The sequence below is a fragment of the Nelumbo nucifera genome, chromosome 2 (assembly GCF_055504915.1).
Source record: "Nelumbo nucifera cultivar China Antique chromosome 2, China Antique-T2T, whole genome shotgun sequence".
Taxonomy (NCBI): Eukaryota; Viridiplantae; Streptophyta; class Magnoliopsida; order Proteales; family Nelumbonaceae; genus Nelumbo; species Nelumbo nucifera.
In genome coordinates, this window is record NC_142650.1 from 5,476,835 (window position 1) to 5,494,755 (window position 17,921).

Genomic DNA, 17,921 nt, shown 5'->3' on the forward strand with positions numbered 1-17,921 from the left:
GAATGCTCTTCCATCCCAACCCTGCGGAGGAAAATCATCCCCATCCCTGCTCTCACAGAAATCTGAGAAATGAAAAAAATTGCCATCCTTAAAAAGCTTGCCTGTCTCGAGCACCTTCAAGCCCGAACCCATGGAGTGACACAAATTTCAGTACAACTCCTTGGCCTAGATTGAGAATGCAAAAGCCGAAGGAACTCGTCCTCTTATATCCAGAACAGAATAATCCTTTCTGTGGAACAACGCCACAATATGGAACTGTAGCTGTTACAGTCATCGAATTATCTCGCAAATACCTTTTTTACCACGGTTCCCCAAATACAGACGAAAATCATGCTACCCAGCCGCAACTCTCATTTGGGTCACGTGAACCAAGGCAACAAGATTGATTCAAGCAATGCCAGTTTCAAAAAAGATGCAGATAGAAAGTCTTCCAAAGATAAGACAGCCATTAAAGAACCAGTTTTAGCAGCTTCTAGACTGAAAGAACAGGCAAGGGAGCAGCTAAGGTTGAACATGGCAGAAAAGGCCTTTGCTAAAGAAGCAAGACAGCATTTGCTAGAGAGGTAAGACAGCAAGCAAAACGGCAAATTGAATTGGCTGAGCAGGAATTCGCAAACGAAGAAGAAGAAGGAGTACCTTCCTCCGCTTACCGCCGATAGATTTCGCGCCCATGATCGCAGGTGGGATGTTTTCGGGTTAGGGCTCGACAGAGGAGAGGAGGAAATGGGAGGGAGTTCGAAACTTCGAATGAAAAAATCCTTGAAAATGGGTTTTAGGCAGCCTTGCAAGTATTTTTTGTCTTTTGTGTCCGGTTCAACCGGTTGCAGCTACTAACGGCAAAAAAGCCCGCTAAGGTTAGTTTTTATTTAAAATGCCGACGTGGCCGTTTTTGGTTGGTGGGTTCACGCGTCCGGTGAACCCACAGGTGCACAGAACGCGCCCTCGTATTTTACTCAAACTCTCAAGAATTCTGTTGTAAATTGTAATCACAATTACTAACATTATAAATACACGGGGGTTCGGCCTGCCATGACAACCCTTTCATTTTGAATTCAGTCGACCATTACTTATTTCTTCAACTTGGTATCAGATCCAAGACACCATGGCTTCCAATGGTGATACAGATTCGGTCCAGAACTCAGTGCAAAATTCTCAGATCCAAATTCTCTAACGGGCATTTTCTCTCCTTCATCACTCACTCCTGATTGTGTTTTCGCACCTGTATAATTCTTTCCCAAAATCTTGTTCGATATGCAGAGGTTAGCAGGAGGTTCATCATCTCGAGCTACTGATGAGTCCGTCATCATCTCCTCTGCTGTCGATGATCTCCCGGTCTTTGCTCCAAGCGAAGATGTAGATAGGAAGGATAACACTCCACGTAACCGATCGTCGAAGAAGTGGGTCCATATCATTCCTGTGATTGTGTTACTTTGCATCTTGATACTATGGTGGTTCTCTCATCCAGGTACGTTTGTAAAGATCTCAAGAACCCAATTTCTCTGTTGCTTCATCTGTTCTTTTCTTTCTTTCTCCTTCGACTTTCTTTTGGGGGATGGGTCCGAGAGTTCTTTGTTCCGTATTCTTTGTTTCCCCCTTGTCTCGTCTTCTCCGTTCAATCGGCCGGTAAGTCTCATAGCTAGAGTGAAAGAAATATCAAAGAGAGAGAGAGAGAGACTGTGCAACTGATTTCTTTTGTTCTTCTTGTTGTTTCTTTATGAACTATTGTTTCTTTCATAGTCCAATTCTCTGTTCTCTTTCTTGCCAACATGCTTATAATTATATCCTTAATTCTTGATTCTATGTTTCGGCTTGGGTGAGTTAAGTATGAAAACTTCAGTTTCTTGTGATAAAAAAAATTGAAAATGGGCCATCTCATCTTGCTCTGTCCAAGAAACCATCAAATGGGAATAGTTTAATATTTTTTTTCTAATAATCCTCCATTCTGCTTGTATTTCACCTACCCGTTAAGTAGTTTTTCTTCCTTCCACTGAATACCTCTAGTTAAATTTCTTTCAGTTCCCTGTTTAAATTCCCAGTTAAAGCTTAGCTTTCTATTAATAATCACTATTTCTTTATTGAACAACAGTTAACGTGGTGATTAAGGATGGAAATATCGTTGCGGTAAATCGTATCACATTGCAGCCTTCAAATGATACTCAAGCCAATAATGCAAATGCTTCACCACTGACTACTCCAAAGGAGTATTTTGTTTCAGAGGAACTGAAGGCTAACAAAGAAGCTGATACACTTGGTTTGGTCAGTCGGTAAAAAAGTAATTGAGTTGTATTTTCTTCGGGGTTGGACATACTTCTGAATTTGTTACCAGCTCGAGATTTTGATATTTTGTTTAGTTACATATTTGTTATATTGGAGTCTGGAGCACTACCAAGAAAGAGTACGATGCTGTACTATACCAATTAGAAGTTATAGTAATGTGAACAGAAACTGATCTTACCTTCATGAATTCACTCCCCCCAAAAAATACAGATTAATGAATCAAAAACTAAATCTCCAGTGCTACAATTCAGTTACTTCACCACCTTTGCAGTTGCCCACGGATATGTGCATTGTGGAACTCTTCTTCGATGGCAGAATCCTACAACAATCCCTCCTCGGTGACTGCACAGGAAAAAAGATATCTGGTTAACAACCAAAATACAGAGAAATACACCTCCCATCACCTATAGACTATGGTCTATAGATCTGGCTGCGGGTGGAGGTGGTTAACAGAATAATAAGTACTTGAGGAAGAGCTTAGTTAATTAATTATTACCTTCCGCCAGCGAAGGTTATCTGGCCTCTTGAAGACGACAATGGACTCGATTGCAGCTGGGGAAGCCATTTTCCATCGGCAATAAGGTTGTCTCTCTCTGCAGCGGGAATAGGTAGACACAGTTTGCTTCTTGGCTCGATCATAACGAACACTGCTCATGTAGAAAACGAAGGGCTTTTGGCAAGGGTGCTTGGTCACAGGCCTGGTGTTGAATGCATAGGCAGTGTAATCAGCCCTTTTGTACCAGTTGAGGAATGTCCTGCTTGGCATTTCTAGCTCTCTGGGTGAAATGGTGCCCCTCAGGATTTGGACCACGAAGCCCCACGATACAGTGATTGACCAATATCGCTTCTTGTCATAGCAGATAGATTGTTGCATTATACTTGCCGAGTCATATTTGATAGATTGAAAGAGGTGTTGGAGAGCCTTTTCTCTGCACATGCCGGGGAATATCGGATCCACCACGTCCAGATGATGCAACGACACTAGCGGAGAGACGGGGTGTGCACCCAAGAGGCCCAAGAGGTTTCCATACACATCATACTGCAAGTGCATGCATGAAATAAGCAATATACGTATAAACCCAGATGGATGGATGGATGCTAGAGCCTATTACAGTAGTGCTTAATGGGAAAGAAAGAACGATTCATGATTCAAAAGCCGCCCTAGCTATATTGTAGTAATCAATAGTTCTGGTGCATTGGTTTTTTACCTGATGGAACCCTGCTTCTCTGGTGAGGGGTACCCCCAGCTCAGCCATGCAAGCTTGTATCCTGTCATCACTGCCATACAGACCTGGATACCTCTGGAGGCACCGATCCTGCATCTTCTCCAAAGCCTTGGCCAAGGGATAGCTGATAGCAAACCCACCGCCCCCATATGCCATTGAATAGGAGAAGAATATGTTCTGAACATGGCTCTCCGACGAGCTCCCAATATAAAAAAACTGGCGATGATCATATTTGGCGAGTACCCGCACCACGTTATCCACCACAAACACTGTATCGTCATCACCCATGACGAACCACCTCACATCCTTGAGCCCCAGCCTCGCTGTCTCTGATACCACTCTCGATATCCTTAGCGCTTCCCGCCTACCTTGTCGATTCGTATATGGCATCTTTGTCGTGTTGCTGGATATTCGTATCTCCGGCAACCCCTCATTCTTCCTGGTCCTCACTGGCTTGTCCAGCCACACAACTCCTCTGGTCTCCCTTGGCCTCCACCACTGTTTTATGTACTGCTTTCTCTTCTCCCACAGATTCGAAGATGCTGCTATGCCAAACACAATGTGTTTCAGCTCCGTATCGAAAAAGTTGGATTTCGGAGGCAATTCGATTCGTGGGGCCTCCTTCTCTTGTATCGGTTCTTTTTCTTCTTCTTCTTCTTCTTCTTTTTGTTCACTGGTCGTGGTGGAAGAAGAGTTGGAAACCGCTACAAGATGTTCTTCCGTGGAAAGAGCAAAGGCGGAAGTGGAACATTCTCGAGGTTCATTTGCAAGGAGGAAATTGGAGGAGTAAAGAATGTAGAGCATGGAGATGACGAAGAATGTCAAGGTGATGAGGTTTCGAGAACCACCAAAGCTTGATGACAATGTCCGTTGCTGTGCTTCTTTCATTTCTTCCCAAGTTTCCAGTTTCTTATTATCATAGTCTTCAGGTTTCCTGTTGTGGTTATTTTTGCCGCTGCTTGTGTTTGCACCCATATGAGCATTGAATGAAACAGGGAAACACAGAGATTAGCATAAGGTAAAAAACCATTGTTGTTCAGCTTGAGAGAGAGAGAGAGAGATTGCTTAACTCTACTTTTGGAGTCTGTTTTAGAATGATCTATCTTCAAGCCTAGTCTCTCTCCTATCCTACACCGAGTATTTCTCCCGGAAAACCTTTTTGTCGAAGCATTTGTAGCTCCTTGACTATGCTGTAGGAAATTTTCACATGTAGACTTAGCCTCTTGAGGGCTAAGCATGCACCATGTGTCGTCCCAATTTTTGAGGTCAATTAGTAGGTGGACGTGAATATGTGTTTGATTTCAAAGCCGTAGCAAAACATTTTATATATGTTGCTACCCATCTGTTAAATGTAATTAATGTAAAAACATGCCAATTCATATAACACTTTGGAGTTTTTGAACACCCAAGTGAGCAAGGGTGACAAGGTTGAAAATTAATTAGTCCCATATATGCTGTTCTCGGAAGGATTCAGAAAGGAAGTTAGGAGTTCAACATATGGAGGAACCAATCGATGTAGGAGAACCATCACATGTGTTATTGATTCTAGTATCTTTTCCATGTGAAGACAGATGGATCAGATGCCCCTGAATCAATATCACCACATACAAATGTAGCTAACAAACTCTGAAACATCAAGAAGATCGACAAGATATTGTTTGAAGTAATCCATTATAATTTTCAGAGATGGGCCTGCAAGAAAAAATTACATAAAGGTCAGCCAACCTCAATAGCCCTTTTCTGTTTTGGGGTTTTTACAATGGACAGTGGTGTAAAAATTTTAATTCATACGAGTGAGCATTGAGCAGAAAAAAAGAATACCAGGAATCGTTTCTTGTAAATTTCAATGAGCTCCTGCGGATCACGCTGGGTTTGTGTGTAAGCATCAATCTTATTCATCTCCTACAACCACAATCCACAATCATAAATTCAAACCCTTTTTCTATGCATATATTTCAACTTTTACCAACATTTGGTCCCCCATATTCCTAATAAACCAGAATGCATGTAATCTTGTCCAAAGAAATAACTCTACAATCCAAATGCCAAATTCTATATTCCAAAATCGAGTGCTAAATTCCCCAGGGAAGTTTCAGTGCATACAGTGAGAAAGAGAAAAGAAAAGGAGATAATTTTATAAAATAAAGGGTACTGAGATGGTTTAATAATGTGCAGCTACATTCATAGCACTGATGCACATCGAATAAGAAGGGGGAATAAGCTGGAATAAATGTGGTTTTAGGTAGTGAACAATGATTTGAGAACATGATGAACAGAGATTGTAGCTCTTGATTGGATAGAATGGCAAGAGTGGACAGAGCCAACAAAATGGTTGAGCAAGGTTACAGACAATGAAAATGAGAATGCACTAAAAACCAGATTTTTTTAATCCCAAAGCTGCAGTTAGTAGATCTAAACTGCAAGAGAAGATAAATTGGGCCATACTAAACAAGATGCAAGGAAATTTTGTAAAATCAATAGCTTGAAAATCCAACTTTACTGGTGGACCTGTTTAATGCGACTTGCCACTGTACAACAAAAAGACACTTGATATGAATCAAACTAACTCGAAGAAGAAATTTTCACCTCTATCCACGCTGCTAGTTTAGGCCTTCCTGATGTGATGTCATACTTCTTTACTTCCAACAAGAAGGGCTGAAATCTTTCAATAAATGGAGCATAGGCTATGTCCACCTGAAGTTAGACATGTTCAGTTGCAAATCAGAGTTCAACACAAAACAAGAGAATCAAATTAAGTTCTACATTTTTTACCCGGTTTTTTTTTTTTGATCAATAACAGAACTTTTTTACCCAGTTTAAAGCAATATAAAACTCCATACAATGTTTCATAAGATGGGTATGGAGATATTGGTTTATTGATGCTTGATTATAATCAAACCATGACTAGCAGTGTCGGGAAAAAAAGAATATGAAAACATGGAAAAAGGGAGACATGTAAGGAATATCCACTTACCAAACTGAGCTGTCCAAGAAAGAAAGGCCCATCTTTGTATTTGGAAAGAGCAGTTTCTATGTAATCAAGTGCAGTTTCTGATACAGATTACTAGTACATTAGCTTAAGGTCATATGCATCCTGATTTATTGAAAGATCAGAGCTCAAAAGACAGTAAATTTAAGTCTCACCAACTTCTTTTCCTATATCTTCCTTGAATGAAGTTATCACAGTTCTATTGAATGTGTCAGTGTAGGACAGTAACTCTTCAGCAAACACTTTCTTCGCTGGATCCTACAGTTTTTTTTTTTTTTTGAGCATAGCCTCTATTAAAAATTTGAAGCTATAGAAATGGGTTTTCATAAATGGTATCAACATATGTTATCTCAATCTTACATTAGTAAAAAGTGGAGGTCCTCCAAAGTGACTGTCTATGTATTTAATCAAGTCGAGACTCTCTCCTCTAACTTCATTATTATGTTCCAATGATGGCACCTGCAACAAATACAGGAAATATAAAAAGACTTCTCAGCTTAACCCTATTCGTTATCTAAAGGATTCATGTTTTCAAGACCACCATGAACGCACTGATTTTAAGTTATAAATTTTCATGTAATGTAACTAAGTCAAGAATCAATGAGGTTTCAGAAAGAGAGAAACAACTGTCTTATTTAAGTCTAGAAAATGTTGGTAATATCATTATCATGTCTGGGTTCAAAGCGTGTCACCTTATTTACTGGGTAGACCTTCTCCTTGTACCAAGCAGGCCTATTCTGTAAATCAATAGGAATCAGTTGTATCTTCTCCTGCAATCCCTGTTTCTCGAAAAGTTATAATAGAAAAGGTAAAACTGTAAGAGAAAAGGTCAGAGAACTATGCTAAATACTTTATTGAAGATCGAGACTCCCAGAAAATTGAACCAACAGAAAACAAATGGTGAAGAGAACCGAGAAATAACCTTGCAATTCCTAGTAATCCACACTCGCTGGGCATATGGGCACGTGTAAGATATATACAGCCTTCAAGCAATAAACCCAACATAAGGAAATCAAGAAAGAACCTAAAGAGGGTAATTTTTCTCCTTCAATATTCAAACAAACATTAAAATAAAGAATAAACTGAAGAAATGAGAAACCAGGGTAGAAAGAGAAAAGAATGAATTCAGATACAACCAACCTCGTCGTTCCATCGAACAGAGGAGGTGGAGAGGAGGTAGAATCCAGAGGAGGGGGAAGAACCTCCCGAACGCTTCTGTAACAAGGAAAAAACAGGGAACATTAATCCATCAACCGAAACAACAAGAATAATGCAGAATCAAAGACCCCCCCCCCCCAACTCTGGAAAACAGAAAAGAAAGAAAAAAAAAGATGGAAATTCAAAGAAATAAATGATTCATTTTATATTAAAAAAAAATGACCCAGTAGCCATTGCTCCTAGACGAGCTCTGCTTCCATCGGAGGAGAAACGAAATGGGATACGAGTATAGAATCCTCCAAGTGAAGATTGAAGAAGAAGAAGAGATGGCATGAATAATGAATATCAAAAGAAATGAGGTTAGAATGCAGGCAGTAATGGTAGTAGTAGTACGGTGGCAACAGACGTTTCTTCTTGGGTAAAGACGTCTGCGACAGAAGACTGAAAAATGACCAATGATTATTTTATCACGATTATGGCTATGTGTCGCTTATTAACCGTCAGATTGGCATTAAAAAGAACAAAAGTGATTGGTCCCAATTTCTATGCTACGTTATCAGCTTTTCAGGTATCATGATGGGACTGTTTATTCTCCAGGTATGGGCCGTATGGCATTGCACCTTATCTACTTGAAGCGGGATTTGCTCCTCACAAATGGGCGCCTCACAGGCACATCCTCTTTGCATTGGGAGTGAGGCGCCTGTAACCAATTGTAGGGTTGGATCCAAAAAGCCATACCCACCTCAATTTGTCCATAAAATGATCAAATTTAACTAAAATAACTGAACCATCTTTTGGAATCCAACATGGCAGATTTAGTCCTCACTCACACCTCTTATAGCAATTTTCAATTTCAATTTCATTTTCATTTTAAATAGATCTTATTGTGGCCATGTTGCTTCTAAGTAGATACGTTCATGGGCTGGGCCAGACCGGGTCTAGGTCTTGAGCCCAACCATCAGGCCTAGGTCTTGAGCCCAAGCTTAACCCTCATATAAAGTTCAAGCTCAATCCTGCAGGTCTAAAATTATGATCAAGCCTGACTTATTACAAGCCAGGCCAGGTCGGGCCATCGAGCTACCCAAACATTGAACAGGTCTACTTCTAAGTATGTAGGCAAGGGACTTGTTTTTCAACAAAAAAACAAGGAACTTAGGGATTGTTCTGTTGTTTTGTGTGATTGGAAAAGATGTGGCTCATCTCAAAACACACCAGACTAGTATGGTGTGTTCTATAATCATGGTTCTAGAATGCACCATGCCCTTTCTATATGTTGTAGTGTGGTATGTTCTAGGTTGAGACACAACAAATGGTAAGTATGATAATAAAAATTATGTTTAAACACAGAAATATAAAAAAAAAAAATTGTAAAAAAATGGACTCATATTATTACTATCATCATCATCACCATTACCATCATTGATTTATTGTCATCAAAAAGTGCCACATTTTTGCATGTGCACATTTGCTAGTAATATAAATACCGTCCAAAGAAGCAGGTCATTGACCAAATCAATATTTTTGCGATCTTACATGTTAGAGCTTGACTCGAACTGAAATTGTTGTTGAGTCATTAGGCGATCATTCAACCGGCCAAATCAACAATAGGTTGAAAACACAAAATTTACTAGCTCAAGCCTTCAAGGTTCAAAATATCGCAATGTATTAGTATGTATCATACAACCCATGTCACCTTTCAGAATAATTGATACATCTTTTTAATGAGTATTAATTAAGGCCTATTTTAATGTAGGGAAAATTCCCGATCAGTACCCTATACTTTAGCTCGAGTGGTAATTTGGTCCCCCGAGCTTTAAAATGAAACAATCCAGTACCCAAAGTTTCAAAATGTGACATTCTAGTACCTGTCGTTAACCATTCCATTAATCAGCTGTTAAGTGACATTTGAAAAGTCAAAAGTACCCTTCGAATGCCATCTAGTTCTCTTTATCAACCATCCAAACGTTGACAAAAAATTGAACCGTCCCAAATCCTAGCCTCTTCTTTTCAAAAAAGTTGGTGACTGTTTAGAAGAATCTAGAATTTGTGACTGTTCATTTTATTGTCAATGTTTGGATGGTTGATAAAGAGAATTAGATGTATTCCTAGGGCATTTTTTACTTTTCAAATATCACTTAACGGCTAATTAATGGACTGGTTAACGTCAAGTATTGGATTATCACATTTTGAAAGTTTGGATATTATATTGTTACATTTTAAAAGTTTGAGTCAAAATAAAGAATACTAATCAGGAATTTTCCCTTTAATGTATTTAAATGATAAAACTTATGGTATTATAATTATTTGAAATAAATATATAAGATTACCACATAAATAGATAGCTGAAAAACTTGAAGACATTTATAGGACACATGGACCCATTTTTCTTCACATCCATTACAATAAAAATAAGACACAAAAGCAATACCATACCCATAGCTAGGCCTACAAAAGCAATAGATAACACCTTTTTCTTGTCTTTTTTGTTCTGATCTTCTTTGCTATTTTAATCATTAACAAAGTGATCAGGATAATATATATCAATGTGTAGCAAGCGGGGCTACCAAGAAACGTTTCTTGTAGATTTCCACAAGCTCCTGTGGATCACGTTGAGTCTGTTTGTAGGCCTCAATCTTGTTCATCTCCTGCAAAGCACCCATTTATTTGAATCAATAAAATTATATCACGGTTGTGTAAATTGGAGACTGAGACAAGGTAAATGAGCCCAGATCTATGCATGCTTTGATAATTTTTATCGCATGAATGTATTGTGCATGTGTACACTCTTTATTAGTGCATAAATTAATTGCCAAAGTTATGCACAATTAATTAATTAAAAGAAAAGGAGACAATTCAAGTAATCTGGACATGTATGAATATGATATACATGGATGATCATGGACAGGCAGTGCAAGCAGTTTATTGGTATAGGTCTGAGGTTCTTCCCAGAAGAGAAGACACTTGAAACTTGAAAGGGATATGGATAAGGCAGATGTGGTTCTAGACTTCTAAATGAAATAAAACTGGATTCATGTGCCAGCCACAAATAATTAAGGGTCCATTTGGTTTCTAGTTAGAATTGGAGTCGAAATCCTTTAGAATTGGAATCGAAATGGGTCTATTTTTATGGTCTATTTGGTTCAAACAGGAATGAAAATAGAAATTGAAATCAGCAAGAATGGGATTTTATTCCCAAAGGAGGGGGAGGGAATGGCTATTCCCTCAAATGGGGGAATGCCACTCCACCAGGGGTGAATATGGGATTCTGATTCTGCCCAACCAAACAGTTGGAATCAGAATAACCCACTCCAATTCCGATATCAAACCCCTATTCCTATGAACCAAACGGGGCCTAAGATGTATAACCCTTGAAAGACAGGAGACGATCATCAATTAAAGTAGCCACAAAAGCTCTTAATCCCTTAATTGCAGCTATTAGATCTTAACCTCTAGATAAGAAAATTTTATGATCTAGGTAAGAGTTTCCAAATAGGGGTGCCCACGAGTCAGAGAACCTACCAATTAAGCCACCATCAGTTGAATAGGGGTGCAATTTGAGCATGCCCGGGTTGGTTTTTTGTCAAAATTTGAATGGGCCCAGTCCGAAGGCCTGAGCCCGGAAAGTATAAAATGCTAACTTGGGCCAACCCGATTTATTTTCAAGTAAAAATTTTTGGTGAGAGAGGGGGAAAGTGCTTTTGTTTTTTAGTTTTTCTTTTAAAAAAAAAAAACATAAAAACAATGCACATAATGAAGCAACATGATCAAGGAAAGCCATCAACTCCTGAAATTCTAGAAATGCATATTGAAACATAAGAGCTCCTCTTTTGTTTGTTTTACCTCAATCCATCCTGCCAGTTTAGGCCTTCCGGTTGTGATGTCATACTTCTTTACTTCCAGTATAAAGGGACGGAATCTTTCAATAAATGGAGCATAAGCTATATCCACCTGATAATGTATTCATCACTACTTATTAATCTTAACAGAACATTGCTACAAGGAAAAAGAGAAACGTGAATTTACCTTTGTACCCTTTCCCAAGTTCTCTGGTATCCATATTAATTTTCTATTTTATAACAACTTGTTGGCTTAGATAAACTTACATTAAGAATTAATGATCCATAGAATTTGGAAAGCATAAATATTTATAATTGGTCAAACTTTTTGGGCTACACCAAGTCAAGACTCAAGAGGTAGCCCACTTGTGTAAGATAAAGTCAGTCAGCAAAATAGAAATTTAATATGAACCAATGAAAGAAGTCTCACAGACTTTGGATTGCATTAGTTGACAAAAGGTAAAATCCCTAGCTACTTACCAGACTGAATTGGCCAAGGAAGAAAGGGCCATCATCAAATTTGGAAAGAGAGGTTTCTAAGTGATCAAGAGCAGCCCCTGATGATATAGAGATTATCCATGCAAGTCAGCCTATGGTTTATAACATATAGCATGATTTGTTGCCACATTAAATCCCCAAGGCTATGTTTGGTTTATCAGAAAATAGGAGAGAAGCAGAAAGTTGAGGGAAAGTTCTTAAGAAATTTCACAAAAATTACTTAAGAAAATTCCCTGAATTTGATGTTCCTCACTTATTTTCTATCAAAACCAAACACAGCCCAAATGAAACAAATCTTACCAACTTCTTTTTCTGCATCCTCCTTGAATGATGCAAACACAGTTTTATTGAATGTGTCTGTGTAGGATAACAACTCTTCTGCAAACTCTCTTTTAGCAGGATCCTGCATTATTGGATTGAATAGGAATTATGTCAAAGAAATTGAAGCCAAATATATTAAAATCCATCTACAATACAGATTTTACTTTAAAAATCTTACATCTGCAGGGAAAAGGGAGGGACCCCCTTCAAAGTGGCTATCAAGATATTTCATCAACTCCAGACTCTCTCCTCTTACTTGGTTATTGTGTTCCAATGATGGTGCCTGCAAAAAGGAGTTCCACTGCATATCATTGAGCTGTGCCAATGAGGTTTCAGAAATGGTGACAGTCTTTGTTAAATCTCCAAAACAGTTGGAAAAGAATATTACCTTGTTTTCAGGGTAGACTTTCTCCTTGTACCAGGTGGGTCTGTTCTGTAAATTAATGGGAACCAATTCTATTTTATCCTGCAAACCCTGCTTCCCAGAAAATTGAAAAGGAAGATTGAGAAAGGGAGGAAAGGAGAGGACACCCAAAAGAGTCTACCCATACCCTAATTTTAGGAGCTTAAGAGCACCAAGAAATGAAGTCCAGTAATATATCTAAAATATGAACTATCAGAAGATAAATTACTAGTAGAGCTCACAACCTTGCAATTCCTAGTAATCCATAGCCTTTGCGAGTAAGGACATGTGTAAGATATATACATCCTTCAAGAGAGAGAAGTCACCATCAGATCAATTGAACTGAACAAATTGGAAATTGATCAACTGATCGAACTGTAAATGTCCATTTAGCACCTAAATCTTTTTATTCTTTCTAAAGTAAAATAAGAAAGAGAGAGAGAGAGAGAGAGAGAGAGAGAGAGAGAAGATGCAATAATGTGGAATAAACCTTGTCGTTCCATCGAAAAGAGAAGGTGGGGCGGAAGTAGAATCGAGGACAGGGGGAAGTACCTCCTGAACGCTTCTGAAAACAAGGAAAAAAGAAAGAACAGAGAGACGTCATAAACCCCTCAACAATAGACAACAGAATGAAGATAAAGAGCATTGGTAAATAAAGTTGCAGAATCGAAGGATGGAATTTCGAAATCTAACCCAATTCCCATTGTAGGTGTTCGAGCTTTGATGCTTTTTGAAGAGGAATGGATTGACGAGAGGGTATTCTGGTATTCTTATAGTGGCAGTAGTCGCTCGTGATGTCTCGATTGAGACGTCACGAGTGACGAATTAGCATTTGATGTAATGAATTTACAGTTAGAGCAGCCATAGTTCGTTCATTCAAAGTTCAAAGAACGACTTGACGCCGATAAATTATAAATTTATAACACAGTATAATATTTACCAGGATTATTGTAATGATTAAATCATTTTGCATTCCTCCCCCCCCCCCCCAATGATTTAGCCATGTTGTTTATTTTTTCCATATACTTTTCAATTCATGAACACATCTCCACTGTTTTAGAAGTTGATATATTGCTTTGATGGATGCCTCCAGTCCTGTCAAGGAATCTAAATTTCTACAATGCCAGAAGAGTATTAATTGATTTAATTTTATGATTTGAATTAAAAAAAAATATTTGATTTTGTTGCAAATTTTGGCACACCTCAACTCATCTCATATCACATTTCAGAGCTCTTCAGCTCATTTTCTCAATTTTTAGCATTACTAATTTAACCATCGGAGTCCATGTTCTCAAAATATCACTCTGAGGCTGACATTTGTTTTGGTCACAAATACTCCTTAAGAGCCAAGGTGTCGAGCTTAGATATCACCTATTAACCAAAGTAATACCTTATGCACCAAAGTTTCCAACAACTTTTCATTTCCACTCTTGTTGAAAATTTTTGCTAAATTTAAAATTAAACTCTACCCCTGTTATTAACATTCGTTAATGTTCCATCAAAATCCATACACATGTGATACCACGTAACACAATTTTTTTAAAAATCCAATATCACCCTTCGCCCCTCTCCCCCTCCCTCCTCCTTCACCATCATCTTCCTTTCAGCAACAGCAAACCAAGCTCTTCACAGAGGTGCATTGGATGATATCACAGTGATGTTAGACCTTTCCAGCAGCGGCAATACTGTAGATTGTAATAGAACAAAAACATAACAATAAATGGTCTCCAGACTCTCCACTACGGTAGAGGAAGCAAATAGCAATGGACCAAAGTTAATTCATTGAACTCGACTCTTTCTAACCACTGAGTCGTCGATCATTCCATCCAACTCTTACTTGATGGGCTCACGAGCTCAAAGACTCCAAAGCCTCAAACCAATGGGAGTAGAACGCACAAACAAGATAAATAGGCAATAAAGGCTTTTCCTCCCTTTCTTGGGCATTTGGAGCCTTAGATTTAACACCCCTAACATCGCCTGACGATGAATAGCTTTGAAACCCACTTGGGTCTGTCTCAAGTGGGTTCTCGGATGGGTAAAATTGTTTGTTAAGCTATTAGTGTCGCGAGTACTATAAAAATGGCTATTTCTTCTTGTTCTTGATGCCACAGTCTTGTGCGTGCATAAATACTTGTTGGGTGACCGATTGATAGCACCGAAGAGTGTTACTTGTAAATAAATAAGTAGTTGAGTATACTAAATTTCTAAATTCTAATAAGTATTTATTCAAACAGATGGTTTGCATTCCAACACCAATCATGATTCATGAGAAAGTGCTCATGGTTATGTGACAAAAGGCCTGAGACATGTTGGTGATTCTCACACCGAACAGAAAAAACCTATAAAAGGTATAGATTTTTTCCAAGGGAAGGATGCTATGACGTTAAGGGGCTACGGTGTCAGCTATGTTTGGTTTGGTTTTTTCTAAACATAGTCTTATGGAGCACCAAATCAATGCTCCTTTAACAACCGTCAGTTGGACTCCCGATGGATAACCCATTGCAGAACAATTCCGAAGTCCAATTGTGGGACTCTCTGGCCAATAGACAAGTCAGTGATATTTTTGAAATTTTGGATTTCTTACCTGGGTGGATAGGTTTCTATAGTATACTATACTATAGAGGACATCATCAAGAGATCTATGGCCTGAAGAGGTCAGCCTCTGAGCAGCAATTAGCAAGTGGAGGATATGTTAACCTTCTCTCTCTCTATATATATATATGGGACCATTCAATGGCCTCCTCCGCCCTATTTTGTTTCATCATCCACCAACGGTAGTTGGCCGTTGGTGCACACACGCATATACACACACTATCTTTCTCTCTCTACTTGTACTCTAAGACACTTTTAGACAAATATGAAATGACTTAGAAGTACTCGAATACAATATATAAACAATAAAGATAAATTAATCAATTAACTAAACTATAAATAAAGATAGTTTAAGAAATTTATCCATTAATTTATAAGCAAATTCATTCATTCATCTCTGCGTTCAAATCTGATAAAAATACATGAAAGCATTCTATGTTAATATTTGATTTTGAGACCATCACACGGTATGGTGTATTAACATGTTGGTAGAATGGTAGGTTGTAGGAATATCTTTTGTTGGCAGCTGATCCGGACTCTGTTGATGGGCTCCGCGCAATTATGGTAGAGCATTGAATGGACACTATCCACGTATTTAAAGGATCGTACGTATGTACGTGCTACGATGCAATAAGGGAGCAGCCCGATCAATTGATAGTTGTGTATGGTTATGATCTGTCCATCTGAATCAAGGGAAGATGGATTAATAAATAAAAGAGGGGACAATGCAGTGGGGTCCACTTTTTTATAAATTAAAAGGATGTTTTCGTGCCACGTGAACGGTCACTTCACGCAAAGACCGAAAGAATGAAGTTTTGGAAAACTTTGTGTTGACTCGGGGGATGGGGCTGCTTTGTCGATACACGATGCAAGTCAGCCTCTTCCTTAAAAGAAGGGGAAACCCGAAGGTGACCGGAAATGAAAGAATAAATGAAGAGAAATTAATGGGCCAACGCTTTCTTTCATTGATTGGGTCCATCCCATGTTATCTAATATAGAATAGCCACGTGTTGACTGGTGCTAAACAATTGAAGGACAAACCAAAACCCACGTAGGACAAAGGCGTATTAATTGAATTTACATGTCTCTCCCACTTCTTTTTCGGTTTTCACAAGCTGGCCAGGAAAACTTTAGCTGTGGAGGCCAACAGCAGAGAATTTCGTTACCATGGGAATGGATAAATTAGTAATTACATTTTAGGGTAAAATACAAAAACCTTTTTGAAGTTTTTGACAATCATAAAAATCTCCCCTATAGTTTCATTTTAACAAATACCTCCCTTGAATTTTTGAAAAATTCAACAAAAATCTCCCTTTCATCATTATTCTAGACGAAAAACATTAGATTGATGCATCAATTTTTTTCAAATACCCATTCTATCCTTTTATAAATTATTTTACATACAAAATTACTAAAATAACCCTATTTTAACTCAACAAAAACCTCTTTTAACGATCATTTCAAAATATGTTTTTTTGTTGAGTTAAAATGGGATTATTTAAGTAACTTTGTATGTAAAATAATTTATAAAAGGGTAGAATGGCCCCAGCCAAAGTTAACCCATTAAATAGGGAGTACGGATCTGCTTGTTGGCCACGCTCATCCAGCTACACATATGGAACATTGGTTGCATGGTGTTTAAAATCGACCCGGTGACCGAATCGATCAGGGGTGACCAGGTCGAACGGTCCGACCATTTGAACTGAATGCTCGGCCCATTCTAACAAGAAAATAAAAAATAAATAAAAAATAGTCAAAACCGTTCAAACGGTTAACCGCCCGGTTCAGCGGTTCGCTGACCAAAATCAACGATTTTGGCAGAAAATCCAATTTTTTGGGGAAAACGAAAATGATCACCTAACCGGTCTGGTCCGGTTTTGAAAACCATGATTGGTTGCATTGTCACCACCGATCTTCTAAACATACAACTATATGAGCATCGCTGGCAATGTATTGTAGTCAGTAGATCCGAACTCTTAGATGAATCCAAATCTCCTGCCCACATAATATCGCAACCACACATAGAGAATATCGCATCCTCCTACATAATATTATGCAGGGGGAGATGTTCCCAATTCATGGGAGTAGTGTGCTGTGAGTAAGTGTGGGCAGAGTTCTCTTGGGCAAGAGGAAGCGGGATCTGCTCCTCACAAATGGGAGCCTCATAGGCACATCCACCGTGCATTGGGAAACATCTCCCGTGAATAATAACTATTAAGTACAGGAGATGTTCCCAATGCATGGTAAGATGTGAGTGTGAGGCGCCTGAGAGGCGCCAGGTGTGAGGAGCAGATCCGGTCTCAGGCAAGAGATCCCACGTCCTCTTAAATAGGTTCTCCTTGTTCTTGACTTACTGGTGAATTGTGATCTGCTCCTCACAACCACATCTCACCCTGTATTGGGAATCATTTCCCTATAAATAATAATGCAAGCATGGAAGATGTTCCCGATGTACGGCCAAAACATGCTATAAGGTCGGTGTGAGGCACGGTCTGTCAGGAGCAGATCCGGGCTCCTTGCTGGTTTGTTGGACGCCTATTTGAGCTCGCAAAACGGCAGGTTCTTTACATCGTTAATACGGCTGTAAGCCTGTAATCAGGAACAGATTATTGAAATTTTAA

General features: G+C 38.8%; 4 protein-coding genes across 5 annotated transcripts; 1 reads left to right on the forward strand and 3 right to left on the reverse strand.

The window, feature by feature from the left end:
• The first annotated feature begins 1,108 nt into the window (after positions 1 to 1,108).
• LOC148801895 (uncharacterized) lies at positions 1,109 to 2,402 on the forward strand. Its single transcript, XM_088899153.1, has 2 exons — positions 1,109 to 1,465; positions 2,087 to 2,402. The coding sequence occupies exons 1-2, from the start codon at positions 1,252 to 1,254 to the stop codon at positions 2,266 to 2,268; spliced, it is 396 nt and encodes a 131-aa protein (XP_088755279.1). The 5' UTR covers positions 1,109 to 1,251; the 3' UTR covers positions 2,269 to 2,402.
• Positions 2,383 to 4,705, reverse strand: LOC104594704 (uncharacterized). The gene is made up of 3 exons (XM_010255124.2): positions 3,486 to 4,705; positions 2,774 to 3,316; positions 2,383 to 2,619 (listed from the first exon to the last, which is right to left on the reverse strand). Exons 1-3 carry the CDS (start codon positions 4,476 to 4,478, stop codon positions 2,518 to 2,520), a joined length of 1,638 nt encoding a protein of 545 aa, XP_010253426.2. The 5' UTR covers positions 4,479 to 4,705; the 3' UTR covers positions 2,383 to 2,517.
• Positions 4,706 to 4,858: 153 nt separating this feature from the next.
• On the reverse strand, positions 4,859 to 8,082 carry LOC104594703 (glutathione S-transferase L3-like). Its single transcript, XM_010255123.2, has 10 exons — positions 7,874 to 8,082; positions 7,633 to 7,707; positions 7,415 to 7,475; positions 7,185 to 7,271; positions 6,853 to 6,951; positions 6,648 to 6,750; positions 6,478 to 6,554; positions 6,090 to 6,197; positions 5,325 to 5,405; positions 4,859 to 5,195 (listed from the first exon to the last, which is right to left on the reverse strand). The coding sequence occupies exons 1-10, from the start codon at positions 7,981 to 7,983 to the stop codon at positions 5,184 to 5,186; spliced, it is 813 nt and encodes a 270-aa protein (XP_010253425.1). The 5' UTR covers positions 7,984 to 8,082; the 3' UTR covers positions 4,859 to 5,183.
• Positions 8,083 to 9,966: 1,884 nt separating this feature from the next.
• Positions 9,967 to 13,536, reverse strand: LOC104594705 (glutathione S-transferase L3-like). 2 transcript variants are annotated; one of them, XM_010255127.3, is made up of 9 exons: positions 13,402 to 13,536; positions 13,199 to 13,273; positions 12,954 to 13,014; positions 12,694 to 12,780; positions 12,484 to 12,606; positions 12,285 to 12,387; positions 11,967 to 12,043; positions 11,491 to 11,598; positions 9,967 to 10,295 (listed from the first exon to the last, which is right to left on the reverse strand). In XM_010255127.3, the coding sequence occupies exons 1-9, from the start codon at positions 13,410 to 13,412 to the stop codon at positions 10,191 to 10,193; spliced, it is 750 nt and encodes a 249-aa protein (XP_010253429.1). In that variant the 5' UTR covers positions 13,413 to 13,536; the 3' UTR covers positions 9,967 to 10,190. The 2 variants fall into 2 exon arrangements, with proteins under 2 accessions (XP_010253429.1, XP_010253430.1); XM_010255128.3 differs by having other exon boundaries at positions 12,484 to 12,588; positions 13,402 to 13,530.
• Positions 13,537 to 17,921: the final 4,385 nt, after the last annotated feature.